The sequence below is a fragment of the Ascaphus truei genome, chromosome 4, assembly GCF_040206685.1.
Source record: "Ascaphus truei isolate aAscTru1 chromosome 4, aAscTru1.hap1, whole genome shotgun sequence".
NCBI lineage: Eukaryota > Metazoa > Chordata > Amphibia > Anura > Ascaphidae > Ascaphus > Ascaphus truei.
Genome location: NC_134486.1, coordinates 351,270,487 through 351,293,222, shown reverse-complemented (window position 1 = coordinate 351,293,222; position 22,736 = coordinate 351,270,487). Strand labels below are relative to the sequence as shown.

Here is a 22,736-nt window from a genome sequence, read left to right as displayed (position 1 = left end):
GCATGGTCACGGGGTAACATGAGGGGGTGGTCACAGGGTAACGTGATGCATGGTCACAGGTAACATGAGGGGGTGGTCACAGGGTAACATGATTGCATGGTCACAGGGTAATGTCATGGCATGATCACAGGGTAACATGATGGCGTGGACAGTGGGTAACATGATGGCGTAGTCACAAGGTAACATGATGGCGTGGTCACGAGGTAACCTGATTCTGTGTTCACTGGGTTACGTGATGGGGTGGTCACTGGGTTACGTGATGGGGTGGTCACAGGTTAACGTGATGGCATGGTCACAGGGTAATGTGATGGCATGGTCACGGGGTAATGTGATGGCATGGTCACGGGGTAATGTGAAGGCATGTTCACGGGGTAAACTGATGGTGTGGTCACGGGGTAACCTGATGGTGTGGTCATGAGGTAACCTGATGGCGTGGTCACGGGGTAACCTGATTGCATGGTCACGGGGTAACCTGATTGCATGGTCACGGAGTAATGTGATGGCATGATCACAGGGTAACATGATAGCGTGGTCATGAGGTCTCCTGATGGTGTGGTCACGGGGTAACATGAAGGGGTGGTCACAGGGTAACGTGATGGCATGGTCACAGGTAACATGAGGGGTGGGCACAGGGTAACATGATTGCATGGTCACGGGGTAATGTCATGGCATGATCACGGGGTAACATGATGGCGTGGACAGTGGGTAACATGATGGCGTAGTCACAAGGTAACATTATGGCGTGGTCACGAGGTAACCTGATTGTGTGTTCACGGGATTATGTGATGGGGTGGTCACAGGGTAATGTGAAGGCATGGTCACAGGGTAATGTGAAGGCATGTGATGGCATGGTCACGGGGTAACCTGATGGCGTGGTCACAGGGTAACCTCATGGCATGGTCACGGGGTAACCTGATGGCGTGGTCACAGGGTAACCTCATGGCATGGTCACGGGGTACCCTGATGGCGTGGTCACGGGGTAACCTCATGGCGTGGTGATGGGGTAACCTGATGGTGTGGTCACGGGGTAACCTGATGGTGTGGTCATGAGGTAACCTGATTGCATGGTCACGGGGTAATGTGATGGCGTAGACACTGGGTAACATGATGCTGCAACAGAAAATGCCACAACACGTTTCATACAAGACAGTACTTCCTCAGGAGAATTAAACATTAACCAGTTTGCTGGCTTAATATACACTGATCTTCATGTTTATTGGATGAAACATCAGCCACGTATTCACATGCAGGTCATTGACTGGACAGTGCAATTATTAACTGGAACACCAAATCACAGGAGTCAAAGTGAATGAGTATAATTCAGTAAATGTGATACAAAAGTGGATTGGTGAAAATAGAAACATATAGAAGTGTTAATAAATTGGAACACATTAGTCATCAGTATATATTAATAGGAGTGCAGTACTACGAATTGATGTCCCATCACACAATCATAAATACAAAAAAGATTTGAAAAGATATGTGGCAAACAAGAGACCTTATAAATGTATAAAGGATACAAGCAATGTGTCCCTTAATGGAAAAATATTTGTTATTTTTTTTTTTTTTAAAAGGAGTTCTATCAATTTGATCATTAAAGTCGTCTGGGTATCTGGTTTGAAGTATCAAAATCCAAAAGTGTTCCCTTTTTAGGAGTTTTCTGGTCTCTAGTTGTCTTTAATCTCTTTTGTTGATTACGTTAATCAGGGTGATTTAAATTTAACTTTCACTTCTGAACACAGTGCCACATCTATACATTTTTTACATTTTAATATATATATATATATATACAGTATAGTGGCTAGTGATGAAATGCGTTAGGTCCCGACTATTACATCATTATGCAGAGTCTGGTGGGGTCGGACCAGACTCCGAGCACTTCTGAGACGCGAGGACTTTTCCGCATAAAGGCTGTGATATACAGCATGCGGCCGTGCGTGCCTATGCGAACGCGCGTGCACGTGCCACATGCTTTTCCTGTATATAGTGCCGGGAGCTGCAGGTAATGTATATATGTGTGTATGTGTGAGTATATGTATGTGCATGGGTTGTGTGAGTGAAAGGAAGTCCTAGATAAGATTTTTTAAAGAAAAAAAAACTTTAATAAATATTTTTTTTTAACTTCTGCAATCATTGACACCCACACACACACACACACACACACACACACACACAAATCCATACAAACACACATCCACGCATACATGCATACATATATACAGACATACACACACATGCATACATTTGAGCGCAGGCAGCGGCGCGAAAAGATGATTTTCCTCATCTTCGCCGCTGTCTGTCGGCTCCCCGCTCCCTGCTGTGCACGCGCGCGGCCCTTGTATAGAAAGGCTGACTTACGTCAACCAACTAAAATTCAGCGCGTGCGCACAGCATAGCATGCGCCCGGCACTATAGAACGTGCCTTACCTCCCTGCAGCAGGCCTCAGGCTGCTCCGCTTTCATCCTGGATAAAGATCCCAGCTGATCGGACACACAAAGCCATGCTGTGGGACTTTCTCTGAGGATTGGATCTTTGGAAGTGGACATGCTGGTGGTGATATGATTGATTTACAAACGGTATTTTAACACTTTCCTGTTGTAAGTGTGCCTGCCCCCCCCTCCCTCCCCCTTTCCCATTCATTAAATACTTGTATACACTATGGGGCGTGCTCTCTCTGTTCTTCGCTCTCTCTCTCTCTCTCTCTCTCTCTCTTTCTCTCTCTTTCTCTCTCTTTTTCTCTCTCTTTCTCTCGCTATTCTTCTCTTTCCCCCCACCCCCCCCCCCCCCTCTCTCTCTCTCTTTTTCTCTCTCTATTCCTCTCTCTTTCCCCCTCTCTATCTCTCTCTCAAGATATAGATAGATAGATAGATAGATAGATAGATAGATAGATAGATAGATAGATAGATAGATAGATAGATAGATAGATAGATAGATAGATAGATAGATAGATAGATAGATAGATAGATATTAATAAAGTATATACTAATACATATGTCAAACTAACCAATGTAAATTAATTTCTGTATCCTCAAAGTAACCACAACTGGCCATGGATTCGTAATATCCCTCGGTCAATTTCTTAGACTAAAACGCAATTGCACAGATGAGGTGTCTTTTGAACAGCAAGCTCCTTTAAAAAAAAAAAAAAAAGATTGTGTGACAAAGGATATAAACAATCAATTATTGAACTAGTCATATTGGAAGCTATGAATAAAGATAGAATCCCTTAAATCCAAGAAAGAACCATTCCAGATTAGTAGGAAAATCTCCTTTGTCTCTGAATGTAATAACTTTAGTCAATATGCATAGAAGAGCCTATTAAAACATTGGGATATCTTAACACTATATCCAGTTTTGGGACAACATTTACCCACTAAGCCCAGAATCATACATAAAAAGTATTTTGGCACCCAATATGTTTACCGACTCTGTTAGTCCCTCTAAAGTTAGAAGTTTCAATAACAATAGCGTTACATTTTCTCCTTTGAATCGCCCACTTAAAGGTTCTCCCAAATGCCTTAAATGCAAGGAAAGTGATATGATTCCTTCAAAGTCATTTACTGGTTCCAGGTTACATTTTGCTATTAATGCATTTATTAATTGTCAAATGAAATATGATGTTTATTTGCTTCAGTGTTCTTGTGGATAGATATTCATAGGTAAAACAACAAGACATCTCAAAACTAGAATTTTAGAACATGTGAACAACATTAAAACTATACAAAAAAAAAGATTGACAATAATAAACATCTTAGTTATCTATTACAACACTGTTTTGATCTCCATAAGCCTGACCCTAAACATTTACAATTTGTAGGCGTAGAACATGTTAAGAGTTCAGTTAGGCTTGGTTTTGAGACCAACAACTCGTAAAAAGGGAACCATTTTGGATTTTTAAACTTCAAACCAGGCACCCAGAAGGCTTCAGTGATCAAATTGATATCATTCGTTTGTTATAAAAAAAATATATATAAAAAAATAACAAAAAAAATTCCCAAATGTATCTTTTTCAAATTGTATTTATTATTGTGTGATGGGACATCAATTCATATTATTCGTATCAATATTGTCATTCATTGGAATGATTACAATCTTTATTAATGTATTTATTTATATATATTATACTTATATCACCAAATAATTTAATCAGATATACTTTCATATATACTGATGAATATTATTATATATATATTAAACTTTCCTTAAACTAGCCCCAGCATTTCTGCATTGATTAATGGCCTATCAGATTAACAGTGGGGGTCCCTGGCAGTCCCATTCAAACTGAATTGGACTGCCAGGGATCCCTGCTGTGTTAATCCTATGGGTCGTTAGTCAATGCAGAAATGCCTTAAACGTGCCTCAAACTAGCCCAGAACATACCCAGCACATACCCAGCACATACCCAGAATGTAACCCGGCTAGTTTACGACAAATGTTAGAATAAACGTTGCCTCTACTGTATGTGTCTATTTTCACCAATCCCCTTTAGTATCACATATACTGAATTATACCCATTCACATTGGGGCGCCTGTGATTTTGGTGTTCCAGTTGATAATTGCACTGTCCAGTCGATGAAGTGCATGTTTATATGTGGCTGATGTTTCATCCAATCAGCATTAAGATCAGGGTATATTTAAGAGGCAATCCAAGCCTGCATATTGTTTTGCAATTTTTTTTATATAGGATATTGAAGTAGTGCGTCTTCGGAACTGAATCCCATTCATTTCAGCTCCGGGGACCCGCTGCTTCCGGAGATACTAACCTCTGAATTAGGAGCCAGTAGCAGCTTTCCTCAGCTAACAGGGTTCACAATATGTCTATTGTTTAAAGATCTCGGGCCCTGTGGGCCAATAGAAAGACGTGATGTCATAGGGGTTGCATCCTATTGGCCCATGTGATGCGGGCACTTTAAACTGTAAATCCCTGTTTGCTCAGCCAGAGCCTCTACCAGCACCTACCTCAAAGGTAAGTATCTCTGGAATAGAGGTTCCAAGGAGCTGAAATTAATTGGGGTCAGCTCTGGAGAGCCCCTGCTTCATATATATATATATATATATATATATATATATATATATATATATATATATATATATATATATATATATGTCTCATGGACATCTTGGATTGCTCTTTTAAGGCAGAAAACAGGCTAATGTTTAACTTACTGTGGAAAGTACTGTCTTCTACGAAACATGTGGTGGCATTTTCTGTTGCATTTTCTGTTGTGACCACACCGTGACTATACCATTATGAGGACTTGTCTGTGGACCGGTGTAATTCCAAGCAGCGCCTGGGGGACCCAATTTCCAGAGCCCCCTTCTATATAACAACAATGGACAGTGCCACTTAAAAAGCACTGCAATACTCTTTGAACTGCTTGATCTTACTTTATATGTAACTTACTGTATGCATACTTACCTTTATTTAATGAATGACATGGTAGGAATATTACTCTCAGGAAAAAATGTCTTGCTTCTACCCATTGGGTAATGGTACTAGGGAAGTGACGTTTTTTTAACTGATTTTTTTTACTGACCACCTTATCTCTATTCTAATTCAAGAAAAATGTATTTCTTTTAGGAAACATGCCTCCCAATTTCCAGTTACAGATATTGCATTAGTCTTTCTAAAATATAGTTAGGATAGCTTTGCATCATTGTTAATTACATTAAGAATAAGTACAGTCAGAGGAGGATCTAGGTATTTTTGAATCCGGGGACAGTTCCATCAAATGCACCCCACTTCCCCCCAATTTTTTTTCTAGCACCATAAAAAAAATCCTATAATTTGTAACTGTATTTGTGAATCATTGTTCTCTCTCTTGCCCTCTCACTCGCCCTCTCTCTCTCTCGCCCTCTCTCTCTCGCCCCCAGACCAAAAAAAATGTCAGGGCCCCATTAATATAAATCATCATCATCATCATCATCATCATCATCATCATCATCATCATCATCATCATCATCATCATCATCATCATCATCATCATCATCATCATCATCATCATCATCATCATCATCATCATCATCCCTCATCATCCCTCATCATCATCATCATCATCTCTCCCCCTCATCATCTCTCCCCCTCCTCCCCCTCATCTTTTCTGATCCTCCTCATCATCCTCCCTTATCTCCCCTCCTCCTCATCATCTCTCCCCCTCCTCACCATCATATCTCTCACTCCATATCTCTCCCTCTCCTTCTCCATATCTCTCCCCATCCTCCTCCTCCTCATCTCTCCCCCTCCTTCTCCTCCTCCATCTGTCCCTCTCCTCCTCATCTATCCCTCTCCTCCTCATCTCTCCCTCTCCTCATCATCTCGCCCCGTCCCCTCCTCCTCCTCATCTCTCCTCCTCATCTATCCCCCTCCTCCTCATCTCTCCCACTCATCATCATCATCATCTCTCCCACTAATCATCATCTCTCCCCATCCTCCTCCTCACCTCTCCCCCCTCCTTCTCCTCCTCCTCATCTCTCCTTCTCCTCATCTGTCCCTATCCTCCAAATATCTCCCTCCTTATCATCTCACTCCCTCCTTCTCATCATCTCTACCACCTCATCATTATATCACTCCCTCCTCATCATCTCTCCCTCCTCATCATCTCTCCCTCCACCTCATTATTTCTCTCCCTCCTCCTCATTATTTCTCTCCCTCCTCCTCATCATTAGCTCTCTTCCCCTCAGCTCTCTCTCTCTACCCCTTAGCTCTCTCCCCTTAGCACTCTCTCTCCCCCTTAGCTATCTCTCCCCTTTAGCTCTCTTCCCCATGCCTACCTTTGGCTGGATGATAATGGCGGAGGCAGGGAGATGATGGTACGCGGCGAGGAGATGATGGCATGCAGCGGCTGGGAGATGATCATACGTGGCAGCAGACCACTGGCTTTGATCAGAAGAGCAGCTGGCAGAGGAGATAGGGGTTATTCTTAGACACAGCAGGATAGTCGGGGAGGAGCGCGCTTTGGCAGGAGACACCGGAAGTAAGAAATACTTCCAGGTCAGACCACTGGGGCGCGCTCCTCCCCCGGCTATTTTGCTGTGCCTCAGTACAACTCCTACCTCTTCTTCCAGCTGCCCTTCTGATCAACGCCAGTGGCTTGCTGTCGTGTACCATCATCTCCCCGCCGCCTCGTACCATCATCTCCCCGCTGCCGCGTACCATCATTTCCCCGCCCGCCTCTGCCGACAGGCGGGGAGAGCAGGCCCCCAATTAGTGTAGGCTTTGCCAGGGCTGCCCGGCTATAGCTATGCCCCTGACTTCCCCTACTATTTCCCCTTTCCTCTCTCCCCCACTCTCTCTCTCCCCTCTCTTTCCCAACTTCCATTCTCTCTCTCACTCCCCTCATAGTCTCTTTACTCCCCCACCCCCCAAAGTTTCTCTTACTCCCCCCCAAGTCTCTCATACTCCTGTCCTGGCGACAGACACCAAAAGTTGTTACTGATTTCTGGGACAGGCGCCACCATCTTCTGCTGCCGCCATACGCTCCCTCCTCCGACCGCATGCCCTCCTCTGCCATCACGCTCCATCCTGCAACCTCCTCTGACAGCACAAACACCCTCCTCTGCGACATCGCTCTCCTGCACCCCCTAAACTGCTGAGCCGAGAGAAGCTGCCCTACTCCCCCCCCCCTATTTACGCCTCTGTGTACAGTACCACTCCCTCTTTGCAGCCACTTACACTACTGTTTTGATCAATATAGTTTAAATGAAGCAGGAATTTTAAGGTGCCTGTAAACATATAGTTAAATGACTGGGTTTAAGTGGATCATGATAGCACAAGCAAAACTTAACAGTTTGGATGCCTGTATTTCCTTTCTTGTGTACTTTGGCAGAGTCTCTTCAACAGTTCTATGATTGTCAATCAAGGGCTCACGTCTTCACATGTCCTTTCAACACTCTCCATAACATTTCCAAAAACTGTACACTTAATTTTTTTGTCTTATTTCTTCCAAACAGAAATTGTTCCCAGAGATCTTAGGATGAAAGAAAAGTTTTTAAAACATTTAACAGGTAAGATTGCGTGTTCTTTTTTTTTGTATAACTATGTCTCTGTTCATTGTTGATCCCCCGGTGGCCACCTTGAACTAATGCTTTTCTTTTGCGTTTTAGGTCCTCTTTATTTTAGTGCAAAATGCAATAAACACTTTCACAGACTTTACCACACTACAAGAGACTGCACCATTCCTGCATGTAAGTGTATTTAAAAATACTAAATTTCAACTTGAAATTAATTTAGAGAATATAATAAGTGTAAACTTGTTGGGTTTGGAGCATGGGAACCGTGGGTCCTCCAGAGCTGGACCACACTCTTTTCAGATCCGCGGACCTTCCTCCCGCTATGTTTCTGATGTACTTACCCATAAAGTTACCAGTGTCTCTGCTCCTCCAGGGGTATTAAAATGGCCATTCAAATCTCGTGAGTGCCGTGGGCCAATTGGAAGCCTCAACATCATCTGCTGTAGCACATAGGAGCAGGGTTCGCTCTGTGAATGCGCTATACAAGATGTTGAGGTAGATAGATGCCTATTGGAGTGACATTTAAAGCCCTCAGTAACTTCACTAGTAAATATCTCAGGAACCGAAGAATTTCAGGGCTAAAACTCCAGTGGACGCCCAGTTCCCATGATGCAAACAATGATGGTAAAAATGAGATTGTAGCTATAACATTAGCTCTGTATGATGTAGGTCAGGTCACACCATGTCACCATGCCTCACTGCCAAAATTAAGTAAAACAAACTTTGGAACACGGATTGATGTACGTTCTGCTGCATGAATTGACACTGCTATAGAAGTCTTTTTTTCAAAGTACTATTACAGTGAATTATTGCCACAAAACAGCCTGCTCCAGTGTTTTAATCCCATTTCAGAACTTCAGGTAGACAGTTTTAAAGTGAGTTACCCAAGCTATATGAAAGGTTTGATTAACTGTTTTTGGCTTGATATTTTCGACAAAAGCCAAGAAAGCACTACAGCATATCAAGGTTTCTATTTGCCAAATCCAGTTGTATATATTAATAGATGTTTATTTCTTATACCAAGAACCTGAAATAATTCATATCCACACAGCTCGCGAAATATGAAGTTATAAAAGGACTAATAATAATCACATAGTGGTTTCTTTAATATTTTACAGTACTAAAAAAAAGTGGGCAATTGTTTTCAATATATGGAATAAACAAGTGTACACTCTTGCGGCTGCTAAATAGAAAAACTCAAATACCTTTTATGTGTTATCATCACACATTTTATTGGTTATAACACATCCCAGGACTCAACTTAAAGAGTGTTTACAGGTGTTTGACATGCATCGGCTGCCATGCTATACAAGATCTTTGTATCAGCACCCAAAAAAGCAAATGTTTACATCAAATTTAACACAATTCCCTTAGCAATAGTTTATTAAAGTACATTGGGTGTAACTGTATTTATCAAAGTTCATTTTTCCCCAATGTGACAATACTGGTGCAAAAATCACCATCATTATTTTTTTTTACACACTGGCAAATGGTAGTAACATGTTAGACCGTAGAGTATATCGAAAAAACGCTTTTGTAATAATAAAAACAAACGTTTGCTAGAAGTGATACCTTTAATAGCCAACTGATGTTTTAAAAGATTGCAAGCTTTTTTTTTTTTTTTTTAAATAAATAAATCTCAGTGCTCTCACTGGTATTCTGCGGGTCAGGGCATCCCAGCAGATTTTCAAGCAGGGGAGGGAGTGGCGTCCTTGCAATTGGAGGGGCCCACCGGCAGCACACCTCTCCACGTGGGCCTAGCAGAGGAAGGGACACAGCCATCAACGGATGATGCGCCCGACTGCCAGTTAGCTAGTCCCAACTCACTTTGGATATGCATCAACAGCCATTATTGCAGGGTGCAATGTATTCGTGTTATACTGTAGTGGCATTTTTCCTTTAATTTTTTAGATATACATGGAAAAAATCCATACACCTGTAGTTTAGAATAGAGATGTGTGAATGCCTTTTTGTGGTTCTCGCTTAAATTTTGTGTTTTTGCAAAAGTTCACTTTGCTCAGAATTTCACCAATTTTAGCCAGAAATGTGCCACTTCATCAGAATTTAGCAAAACCTTTGCAAAGCGTGTCAAGTTTTGTAAAGTTTTTCATGAACTAAAAGTTTTCGAACTTCAGTGAGTTTTGTACATCTCTAGTTAAGAATAAACTTTTATAGAAAATTTTGAAAAATGGATTGAACAAGTTCTATGGTGCTATTTAACAATCAAAGCTTCACAGAATAAAAATTGACCATTAAAAATGTATTGATGGATTTTTGTTTAAAGTGCTCCATCATAAATTGCAATCAATTATTTTGAGCAGAAAATAGTAATGTAATCCAAAAAAGTTTTTGTAAGATTCAGAAACAAATTCATGCTATTGTTTCAATTTCAATACTAGACAAATCTCCCTTTCTGTGTACAAGAAGTACATTTTAAAGAAAAACTATTTCTTGTATTATTGTTTGTATTACAGTAATCCTGTTGCAAAATTCTTAGTTTGATTTCAGAGTAGTCTTATTGGACCGATTGCAACTCATTACACACATTAAGAGATTCACTAACCTCCGATATGGGTTATCACACTGCAGTCTTGCGTTAACCGTTATTCAAGTCAATAGCAGGTAACGGGGGATCACAGTGTGAAAACACATATGGGAGGTTGATATTCTCTTACTGGCCATATGCGGCAATCCAAGCTGGTGAATTTTTTTCTTGATACAGTACTTTTATGTTTTTTTTACCATAGGATTGAAGCAGGGGGTCTCTCGTGCTGAACCTATTTCCTTTCGGCTCCGGGACCCCCTGCTTCTAGAAATACTTAGCGCCGTAGAGAGTGCCAGTAGCCTCTCCACTAGCTGGGTTCACATAATGGTGGAGTTTCAAAGCTCCCATGCTCTGCGGGCCAATAGTAGGCCATGATGTCATCAGGTTCAGCTTCCTATTGGCTAGCATGACGTGAGAGTTTTCAAGCGCTTTAAACTTTACCAGCACCCCTTCGGAGGTCTGCATCTAAGGAAGCATGGGGTCTCCGGAGGGGAAATTAATGGGGTTCAGCTCCAGAGACCCCCTGCTTCAAACCCATGTTAAAGAAAAGTAATTAAAAAAAATAGAAGCATGATTTGCTCCTTTAAGTCATTTACAATCTCACAGGCACTAGTGCCTCCTGTGGAGCAATACAGTAGTAAGCAGTGCAGTTAAAAAGACATTTTAATAGGGCCAAGTTCAAAAGGCTGAGACAATAAAATATCCAACATTCAGCCAATCAATTCGCCGATTCCGCGATTAAAAAGAAATGCGTTTTCATGTTGGAGCAATTTACTGCAGTAACATATTTTCATAACAATGTCCCTTTCACATTAGCTACAATATATATGTTGTAATAAAATAAATAAATAAAGTGAACGTACTATAATTGGAAATTAAAATAAAACTTTGCCAGTCATAACATCTTCAGATATTTAGCTTCTTCTATGGTTTCTTTGTTCTGGGATCTCTTAAGTAACTCAGCTAAACACAATGCATTGACCGTCATTTTATTGCACGTTTTATTCATTGCAATGTGATATTTTTCATGACAGATTATAAACGATGTGCCAGACTTCTTACTAGATTGGCAGTAAGTCCCATGTGCATGGAAGGATAAAAAAAAAATACGGTAAGCTTTTGCTGGAATTTAAACAGAGCTCTATTGTATATTACATATATACTTCCATTGTGAATACTTCGAGAACTATGAAAACAAAACACCATCATGTCTTGGGAACGTTTGATGTAATAGGTCTAATATATAAACATTGCTATTGAAAATTATTAGGGGGAAAAAATCGGAATAATTGATAGCAATTGGAAGAATAGGATGCTGTCTTTACAGTACTAGTTACATACATGTAGTTTACAGTACTACATTTTCTACTTGTGATAATCCACACATTACAATTCTATGAAGTTATAAATCACAGGAACCATGTATGAATGATCACCACAGATATTTATTAAGGTAATTATTAAGAAATGACTGCACATGTAACGGTGAACAGTCTAAAATACAGTGATCCTCTTCTATCCCAAGTCAATGAAGTAGTTACTACATATGTACATATATTACATGTACTACACATATATTATAATTACATTCAAAGTCTGCATCCTGTAAAATCTCTTTCTTTCATTACTTGTGCATCAGTCTGTCTAACCAAGCTTGAATTAAAGCAAACTCCTGTAATGAGCAGTCTGCATTACATGTAAAACTCTTGTTTAGTAACATTCTTACGTTTGTAAGCTTTGCCTCGAGTAACATTTTTTGTTCTGTTTTCATACATAGCCCCTTAAAGCTGCAGTTCAGTCAATATCCTGCATGTGTGTTTTTTTTTAATAAATCAGTTCTGTAGTAAGAAAAAATACTTTTAGCATTTTCTGTTTTTAAAAAAACAACTTTTAAAGACCAATTTTCTTGTATTCTATTTTAACAGCCATTTGCTAAGGCACTGCCCCTTCATGTCCTGTCACAAGCCCTGGCACACCCCTTTGTCAGCCCTGCCCTCCCTCTAGCACATCAGTGCAGGATTGCTCATGAATATTCATGAGCTTCCACTGACAGACAAGCAGAATATAAACACATCCCTTCACTAATTATGTCACCAAATTTCGACCTATCAATACATGGAGAACGAATTGACCTGCAGCTATACAGTTCTTTAGGTAATTAGAGATTGCCCACATAAAACTATTAAAGTAAAAAAATAAATAAAAAAATAAAAAAAGACTGAACTGCAGCTTTAACCTGGGTGCTGCAAAACTGTGTCAAAAATTGCATCTAAAATATGAAATTGTGAACTAAAATCAATACTTTTTTATGCATTGATCGTTCTGGTACAGTTTTTTTTTTGCCCCAGTTTTTCAGGTTGGAGACATTGTTACATAGTTCTAGATGCAGATACAGAGATCTATGTATATATGCAGTATATATAGTGTTAATAATAAAATGGTGCCTTCAGCATGCAACTTTATTTTGGGAAAGCGAGGTAATTTTGTCAATTTTTCATGCATAAACTTTTTAGGCTATATGCATGAAACAAAATAAGTCGATAATCCAAAATGTATATGATAGGTTGCAATTTTCTCAGGGACATAATACGACAGTCTCCCTATCTGTATATTATATAGTTTAATGTACAGCATTTGTAACAGCTGATAGCTGCAACATTGCTAGCACTGTAGCAGGCAGTAAATTATTCACATTTCTTGAAGAGGTAAGTACATTTGTATGCATGAAAGTATTTTAGGCTATATGAATATGACGGAAACACAATAACATATTATTCACCACAAGAATGCTATGGATAGAAGTTTTGCTGGCTCCCCATTGTATGCCTCTAAATAACATACTGTAATTAAGCCCTATTCATCTTTAATTATAAGATCGCACATGACATGTGTAATTTGCCTGGGATTTTGTCTGCTAAAACAGGGGTGCCGAACACCAATCCTCAATCCCCCCCCCCCCCCCCAACAGGTCAGGTTTTCAGGGAATCCCTGCTGCAGCACAGGTGGCTCAATCAGACTGAGCCTCTGATTGAGCCACCTGTGCTGAAGCAGGGATATCCTGAAAACCTGACCTGTTGGGGGGGGGGGGGGCTTGATGACTGGAGTTGAGCACCCCTCGGCTATGGCCTCTGCAGTTGATGTGGTGTAATATGCTTTTGAGATGTTACTTAAACAACAGCTTGAAGAAATTTGCGAGGTCTCAGAGGTTCAAATACAACAAGAGCTCTGAAAAAAGTGTCATGTTAGTGCAATAAAAGGTATTATAATCCACAATTTCCAAGGACCAATATGGTTATAACAACTTTTAATATATATATATATATATATATATATATATATATATTTTTTTTTTTTGAGGATTTGCTTGTGTAATACGAGCTTGAGACAAAAGGTGGCACTGAGTGCTCATTTGCATGTCATTTCCCAGAATCTCTTGCTGCAGTGGAAGCGCTGTATGCTGGCCGATAATGGGGAAAGACAGGGTTGCAGACCTGTCTAAGACATGCAAATGAACATACAGTAATATTTACAGTTGCTTTATGCTTTACTGTGGAGGGTTTTTGTCACTTTTTTTACCCACCATAACCTTAATAATTGTGGTATACACACACACACACACGCACGCACGCACGCACGCACGCACGCACGCACGCACGCACACACACACACACACACACACACACACACACACACACACACACACACACACACACACACACACACACACACACACACACACACCATCCTTCCTAACTTTCCCAGCCTGTCTCAGGCTGCAGTGCCAGCACTGCACTACTTTAGGCCCCGCCCATCTGCAGAGGAAGGGATTTCCCTCTGTGCTTCCTGCAGGCTGCAGGGAAATAATGTGCGGGCAGGGGGCCGGGCCACCAACAGGGGGGTGGGGGGGTGCGGGCTAAAGTAGTAAAATGACAAAGGAGGGAGAAGGAGTAATTCAAAGAATGTTATTGCACTAACAGATAAATTACAAGCTTCCAAACCTCTGAGGGTTCTTCATCAGATATGGTCAGCCTTTTTCTCATCTATTTCAAAGGGTATCATCCCATTTGGATTTAGGATCTCGTGAGCTCTCCTTAACAGGTGTCTGCTCTTTTGTGGTTAAAGACACAGTTTAAAGTTAACCACCAAGCACTTTGTACAGTTTACTGATAGAATGTACGACACTAGACTCTATAATGAAGCCCTCCACACATAATCCTAGCAGTGAACGGTTTATGTAGTGCATGTTTAGAGGACACCTACGCACTATTTCTGTTATATGTCAGCAACGATAGCACGAAATAGATACCCAATTCTCTGATTGATGCTAAATCTATATGGGCTTCAAATTGCTGGGCTATGCAAAGAAATGTAACTGAACAGGAGTCAATGCATTATCCATCAATAAAGAACTCACAACAGGGAGGTTTCTCAAAGTTCCAATGTGAGCATAACCTAGTCCTGTAATAGAAAGTAACGAATAATGTCAAATGCTGAGTGCAACAGTGTGGTAGAACTTTGATACATTTCTCCAATGCTATGGGGTCTATTACCCAATGTATAAAAAGTTACAATGGGCACGTTCACTGGTGTTTTGATTCTAAAAAAAAAAGTGTTTGTTTTGCTGTGACTATTGGTTTTGTATTGTTAAAACATTATAGAAAAAAAAAACTCAAACTAAGTAGGATATATATATATATATATATATATATATTTATTTTTTTTATAAAGATTTTATGACGTTTTTCGAAATTGGAACTTTTTCGCAGGTGTGCAGGTCTTTAAATAGAAAACTCACATGCGTGGCCACATTTTTAGAAAAAATAATTAGATGGGAAAAAAATTACGATCGAAAAAGTTCAAAGTTCATAAGATTTGGATTTGAAACCCATGAATCTACCAATCCTTAATAAAAAAAACTGACACTAGCAGATCAGAGAAATCGTCATGAAAGTGTTTGTGGAGTAAAGTATGCCCTGGGTATACATGTCATGTTCTTCCTGTAATTGTGTGCAGTGTGTGTAATTGCAAGGGAGGGGGGAGGGGGGAGACTCTTTTGGACACGGTTTATGACATATTAAGATTATCCCCAGTGCAGAATTGTAAATCAATGTTAGTCTTTTTATTTACTTGCATAGTATTTAATATAATTTCTTTATTACTGTGCTGTGATCTCAAAATCTGATCTGCTACTGTGTAATTTATAGCCAACTGTTCAGTATAAAGATGAGCATACAATTACATGTGGAAAAGGACAGACACATCATTAGTAATTGATGTGTGACATATTCATGCTAAACTAGGATTAGCACCACTTTTCTACATTTCCAAATCATGCACAGAACCTTATTGCAGCCATTGTAGACACAGCATTGGTACTAATTGTCTGTTGCATTCATAGATGCTGTGAAGTGGAAATGCTTTATTTGCTATTTGCTATTAAATGGAGTTCCTTAGTTCGTTACTAAGCAACACCACACCTTCTGCTAATCTGTACTGAAAGCTAGTAAAATATTAATATAAATTACTTCAGTGGTATTACCCCCTTTAATGCTTGATGGTGCTGAAACAACTTGTTCATAATGCTTTTCAGGTTCCACGTTAATGAAGGGGTCCAAAAATATTATTATTTTATTATTGTAAATAATTCATTGATATTCAATTATTAAAAGTGAAGACATTAAATAAAATATTATTTCAAAATTAATATTCAACCCGTTTAACTAAAAAAAGATGACTAATTTACAGTTATAAATTCTTGGCGTGAAACATGCAGACAAATTATTGAAAAGTCTACAAAGAACGAGTTTCTGTTATTTTTTCCCCCCTTATGGTGCATTTCTTTTTGGGAAATCTTTCTGATTATATAAAGATTCCTTTACAGGACCAAATTGAACTGAAAATGACAGCAATAATGCATGCATGCGTAATAGTAACAAAAGGAGCTAACTACAGTATAATTACTAAAATGAATATTGTGGTAAACACGCGCAATAAAAAATGATACCCAGCTCAAACTCTCTGGCGGATCCTGTCTTCACTGGCTCCAAAAACTTGAATGATAATAATGCATGCTAAATTACATTTTTTTACCAAACTTTTCCTAGCAATGCTTGTAAATATTGCAAGTTGATCTTAACGTTTAGAGTACCATAATTACTTACCTGGTACATCACAGGTACTGGCATGCCAGAGGCGCTTATGATGTACCAGATATGTCTTGGGCACAGGCCGCTGTCTAGCGGATGATTAAGTTTACCGCGCTGATGGAACGGCTGGCCCACTTGCTTGTTTATTATAAACTTCAACACCCTAATTAGAGTTCCTGATGTAAGTTGAAACGATAGAAAACTTCAGAGTAGGTGATCTTGAACATAGTGGGAAGATAGCAGATTGATTTAACGAGGAGATGAACAGATACTGTTCTGATAGAAAGTGAAATGATTCTTACTGGCGAGTTTTTGATAGATTGCAAAGCAGAAAGTTGGGAGGCAGGGAGACCTGTTCGTAGTAAATGACAATCATACAGATGGGAGAGTATAGGGGTATACATTTGAGTTTCAGCAGTAGAGTGGCAGAGGAAAGGTTAGATCTTGGCAATGTTACTGAGGAAGACCTGACAAGTTTTAGTCAGGCAACCTAGATAATGTGGTGATGGGATAGATGGTGGTTCCATTTATTGTTTTGGAAAAGGGAGATATTGAGCTAGGTTTAGGAGGAAATATGAGGCGCTCAGTTTTAGACACATTATGTTTGAATGTAAGATGGGTAGAAATGTTCTTCATGACATCACAAATATTGATGAGAAGAAGTTCAAAATGTTGAGAGCGACAGTTGGGATTCAAATGGTTAGAGTCAGTTATAGAATGAGAGACAGTCAGAAACAGGGTTAGTTACTGGTAGATTTAGAATTAGCTAGTAAAATAAGTGTTCATTTTAGGATATGTTTAGTGTTAGGAATTAGAGATGTACTGTATGTATTAGGGTAATATGTATTACCAAACCCTGCAACATGCCTTTTGTTGTGGTGGGGTATAACGCCAGATAGGCATAATTTAAATAACATAGCTTTATTTTCCCTGTCCTCTCTCCACTACTGCAAAAGCTTTATTTCGTGTCTCGATAGGAGTAACATCAATATCAATTTATTGGATGATAATGCAACGCAACGTTACCCTATAATAAAGTGACTTTAAGCCTACTCTAATGGGATGCAGTGTGGCTGATATTTTTGCAAAACATTATCTGTGTGTATAAAGTGGTAACTAAGGAAACATAACACCATAAGGTAAAGTCACATTATATTACTGTATGTTCTGTAGTTTAGCGGCACTTTGGTGCATCAACACCTTGATACCAAAAATGCATGCAAATAATTTGTTATTGTAGTGATCTTTTTGCATAGATAATTCGTAATGAATGACCTCATCAAATTGAATAACATTATTGTGTGATTTTATAATGGAATACTCAACGTTTATTGAATAAGTTCCAATGTATTTTAGGTGTCTACAGCAGCGGTGCGCAAAGTGGGGGGCGCGACCCCCAGGGGGGGCGGGAGATTGTGATGGGGGGGGCGCGGGCAGTTGCAGAGGCCCCGCGCTCTTCCCCCAGGCATTTAAATTAAATGCCGGGGGATCGCGTGAGGCCCCTGCAACTGTTTACTTACCGGGATTCAGCCGTCTGTGTTGCGTCGCCATGGCAACGCGGCGTCAATAGACGCCGCGGCACCATGTGACTTGACGCTGCGTGGGCGTGTGACGTCATCTGACGCGAATGAAGGTAGGCAGGGGGGCGCGAGAGCCGGGGGCAGAGTGACAGGGGGGCGCAGCACAAAAAGTTTGCGCTCCCCTGGTCTACACCATTGTCTTGCTTGCCTGCATTAGTCTGTTTCAGTTTTTCGGGATTCCCGAAGCAAGTGCAAGGAAATCTTGGCGCACTTTGTGCATGTTGTCGCAGATATACTAATGATGTATTATATATAATGATAGTTTTATATATATATATATTTATATATATATATATATATATAAAATATAATACTAATGATAGTATATATATATATATATATATATATATATATATATATATATATATATATATATATATACATGTAGAGGTATCAGTACCGTGTTAGCCGAGCTTCAATAATCAAAAAATAAATAGATGATACCGTTCTGTGGCTAACAAAATGCTTTTATTTGTGCGAGCTTTCGAGATACACTGATCTCTTCTTCCGGCGATGTTACAATGAATGAAGCAAAAGGTATACTTAAAAACAGTGTCTCTTGGAATGTTATCTGTGCTGTTCCTTCCCCCGGTGTGGATGTGTTTTATGGCTAGAGGTGTCAAAAGGTTCCTGAAAGCAAGTGAAGAAAGAGTGTGTATGTGTATCAGTGTGAATAAAAATGAATGGAGAGCCCACAGTATATACAGTGATTTACACAAGGTGTGTGTGGAGTGGGAGTGGATATAAATGGTGTGGGTGGGTGTGGAAATGTGAGAGTTTGTAGCACAACTAAAAGTGTGTGTGGATACTTAGTGGTCCCTATTGGTGTATAGGGATGGAAAAACAAGGAGTATTAGTATGTGTGAGAGACAGCTGTGTGTGCATACTGTACATATAGCACAGTATGTACAGACATGGCCTTTAGCGCTCATGGGACGAGATTTCACTACTGTCAGTAATGACTCATAAAATTTCGATCTCTGTTTAGGCCACTGCTAAGTGTCCCGAACAGTTGCATAAATTTGTATTCATGCAACCGTCTTGAGATCAGACTTTATAAACCGTGGATATAACCACAGAATTGTAGACCAGCAAATTCACAAAGCCACCAGAATACTAAGAAGTGATCTCCTTGAATACAAACAGAAGGAGACAAGCGACAGGGTACCTTTGGTGGTCACATATAACCCACACCTAGGAGCCCTACGCAAGATTGCCAGGAAACTACAACCCATCCTCCAGGAAGATACAAGACTGCAACAGGTCTTCCCTGAAGCACCCTTATTATCATACAGACAACCCCATAATCTCAAGAATATTATGGTGAGGAGTAAAGTATTCAGCAGTACAACTGAATGCGGGACAAAACCATGCCAGGACCCAAGATGCAAAACCTGCGCAATGCTCTACACAGCGGACACAATACAAATACCACACAGGAATCGGGAATACAAAATCAGAGGAAGGTTCACCTGTTCTTCCAGCAATGTCGTGTACCTCATCATGTGCATGAAATGTCCAGGGGGCTGCTACTACATAGGTGAGACAGGGCAGGGGCTAAACAAGAGAATGAACCTGCATCGCCACAGCATCACACGCGGTACAAGAGACAGTCCTGTTGGCGAACATTTCTCTGACTCTGGCCATAAGATGAATGATCTGAGGGTTGCCATACTCAAAGGTAATCTTAAAACCCCGAAAGAGAGACGGTTGCATGAATACAAATTTATGCAACTGTTCGGGACACTAAGCAGTGGCCTAAACAGAGATCGAAATTTTATGAGTCATTACTGACAGTAGTGAACTCTCGTCCCATGAGCGCTAAAGGCCATGTCTGTACATACTGTGCTATATGTATGCACACACAGCTGTCTCTCACACATACTAATACTCCTTGTTTTTCCATCCCTATACACCAATAGGGACCACTAAGTATCCACACACACTTTTAGTTGTGCTACAAACTCTCACATTTCCACACCCACCCACACCATTTATATCCACTCCCACTCCACACACACCTTGTGTAAATCACTGTATATACTGTGGGCTCTCCATTCATTTTTATTCACACTGATACACATACACACTCTTTCTTCACTTGCTTTCAGGAACCTTTTGACACCTCTAGCCATAAAACACATCCACACCGGGGGAAGGAACAGCACAGATAACATTCCAAGAGACACTGTTTTTAAGTATACCTTTTGCTTCATTCATTGTAACATCGCCGGAAGAAGAGATCAGTGTATCTCGAAAGCTCGCACAAATAAAAGCATTTCGTTAGCCACAGAACGGTATCATCTATTTATTTTTTGATTATATATATACAGGCAGTCCTCGTTTTACAACGCTTCGCTTTACAACGAATGGCTTATCCAACGCTTTGCAATGCATACCTATATTCATTTTTACAACGCCAAAATGGCTTATCCAACGCTCTTACGACGCTTTGCAACGTTGTGTATGTGTGTATATATATACACATTCACATAAACAACGTTGCAAAGCGTCGTAAGAGCGTATATATATAATATTATACTATATAATATTATATTATACTATATAATATATTATTTATTATGTTATATTATATATATAATACAGTATATACACTATATAATTTATGTGTGTGCTGCATATCTTATTGCCTGCATAAAATATTTGGTGTATTTTAGTGTTAAAAATGCCTTCAGGAATGGATCCTTTCATTTAAACAGTGTTCCTATGGGAAAACATGTTTCGCTTTACAACGTTTCGCTTTACAACGCCATTTTGAGTAACGCATTGTGTCGGATAACCGAGGACTGCCTGTATATATATATATATATATATATATATATATATATATATATATATATATATATATATATATATATATATATATATATAGTGTTCGACAAACCTATACATTTGCACGCCCGGGCGAGTGGATTTCACATCGTGGCGAGCTCCTATTGGCCCAAGCAGCACACGTGTGGTACTAGGTGGCGAGTAGATTTTTTTGTTCGGCGAGTAGATTTTTTGGTGATTTGTCGACCACTGTATATATATATATATATATATATAAAGAAACGTGGAATCTGCGTTACTTCTTCTGATGTTTTCTTCATTGGAATTCTCCCTCACTTTTAATACTGTCTAGGGTCAAACTTTCTCCAAACTGTAAAACCAAACCAATGCACCATATGTATCTACCTGATTAATGCTTTATATTCTTGTGAATAACCAAGACCCCATAGCAGGAAAATAATTGAAAGTTCATACCTAAAGAGAAGGTATTGGCCAACACTTCACATCATCATGGACGTTTTGGAGCTTTTTCACACTGATTTAGAGCCTAAAATGTCCATTTGAACAACTATCAAAACTGACCAAACTACTGGCAGTAGTGAAGCAGGTATTCATATAATTGCTCTCAAGAATTAAAAGATTCATCACATTTCCTCAAGATCAAAAGCTTATTACCGACACCAAGCAAAACATTTACCAGTTACTGTAGTTCGCTTTCCACATGTTCTGGGAGCTGTGGACTGAACACGCCACAAAGCACTAGTTCTTCCACAGAATGTTGAAGCCGTGTACTGTACGGAAACCCGGAAACTCATTCCATATTAGCTCATCTGTGATGCTTCACTTATCACCAATCTGATTGCTAAATACCCTGTTTGCAACTACTGATGCCTAGATGGCCACAAATGCAATTAAGCGCACACATTAAGCAGACATAATTATTACTTACATAAACATGTAATAATGACACATAGACAATTTAGCTAATCTATAGTAATACCTCATTATCATATTTATAGACCAGCTGCTAATGAGTCTGTAGAGCCCAACACTAAGTCGGGTTGTAATTCCAGAAATAGCAATGTAGCAGCGCAATACTTTCAATGCCAACGCTCTTTTGGTAACTATATCTAAACTCTAAACAGACTTAGTACATATAGCTATTTGTGTCTATGATGTTTACTGTAGATATAAATACATGCATATGTTTATATATCATTTTGATCCTGTTTAGGTTTTAACATGGACCAATTAGTATTTTTAGCAGTGCTCTGTTTAGTTGTCTTTTGCGCAATAATGTACTTTATCAATGTTACCGTGTATTTTTAGTATTTAAGTATTTAAGTAAACAAGGAAAGTGTGTATGCTTATGCTTGCGTTAATGAGAATACTTTGTGCATAGACTAACAGCAATAAAGCAATCTCTCAGTAAAACAATTTAGTAGGCATTTAATCAATGGCCTTGATTGACTGGTTAAACTTCAAAGTAAAGTAGTGTTTACAATTAGTGAGATATTTAACCCTTTTGGTAACTTTGTAAGTTAAAGCTGCAGTTCAGTCTTTTTTATTTTTTTTATTTTTTTTTTACTTCAATAGTTTTATGTGTGCAATCTCTAATTACCTAAAGAACTGTATAGCTGCCAGTCAATTCGTTCTCCATG

The 22,736-nt window shown here is 39.5% G+C and overlaps 1 protein-coding gene across 2 annotated transcripts in view; it reads left to right on the top strand.

The window, feature by feature from the left end:
- Positions 1-22,736, top strand: part of ALKAL2 (ALK and LTK ligand 2) — a 41,014-nt gene that overhangs the window by 4,894 nt on the left and 13,384 nt on the right. For both annotated transcript variants that reach the window (XM_075594833.1, XM_075594832.1), the window contains exons 3-5: positions 7,952-8,005; positions 8,105-8,185; positions 11,591-11,667. In XM_075594833.1, the coding sequence (XP_075450948.1) occupies positions 7,952-8,005; positions 8,105-8,185; positions 11,591-11,655 (200 nt within the window). In that variant the 3' untranslated portion in view covers positions 11,656-11,667. The remainder of the gene's footprint in view (positions 1-7,951; positions 8,006-8,104; positions 8,186-11,590; positions 11,668-22,736) is intronic.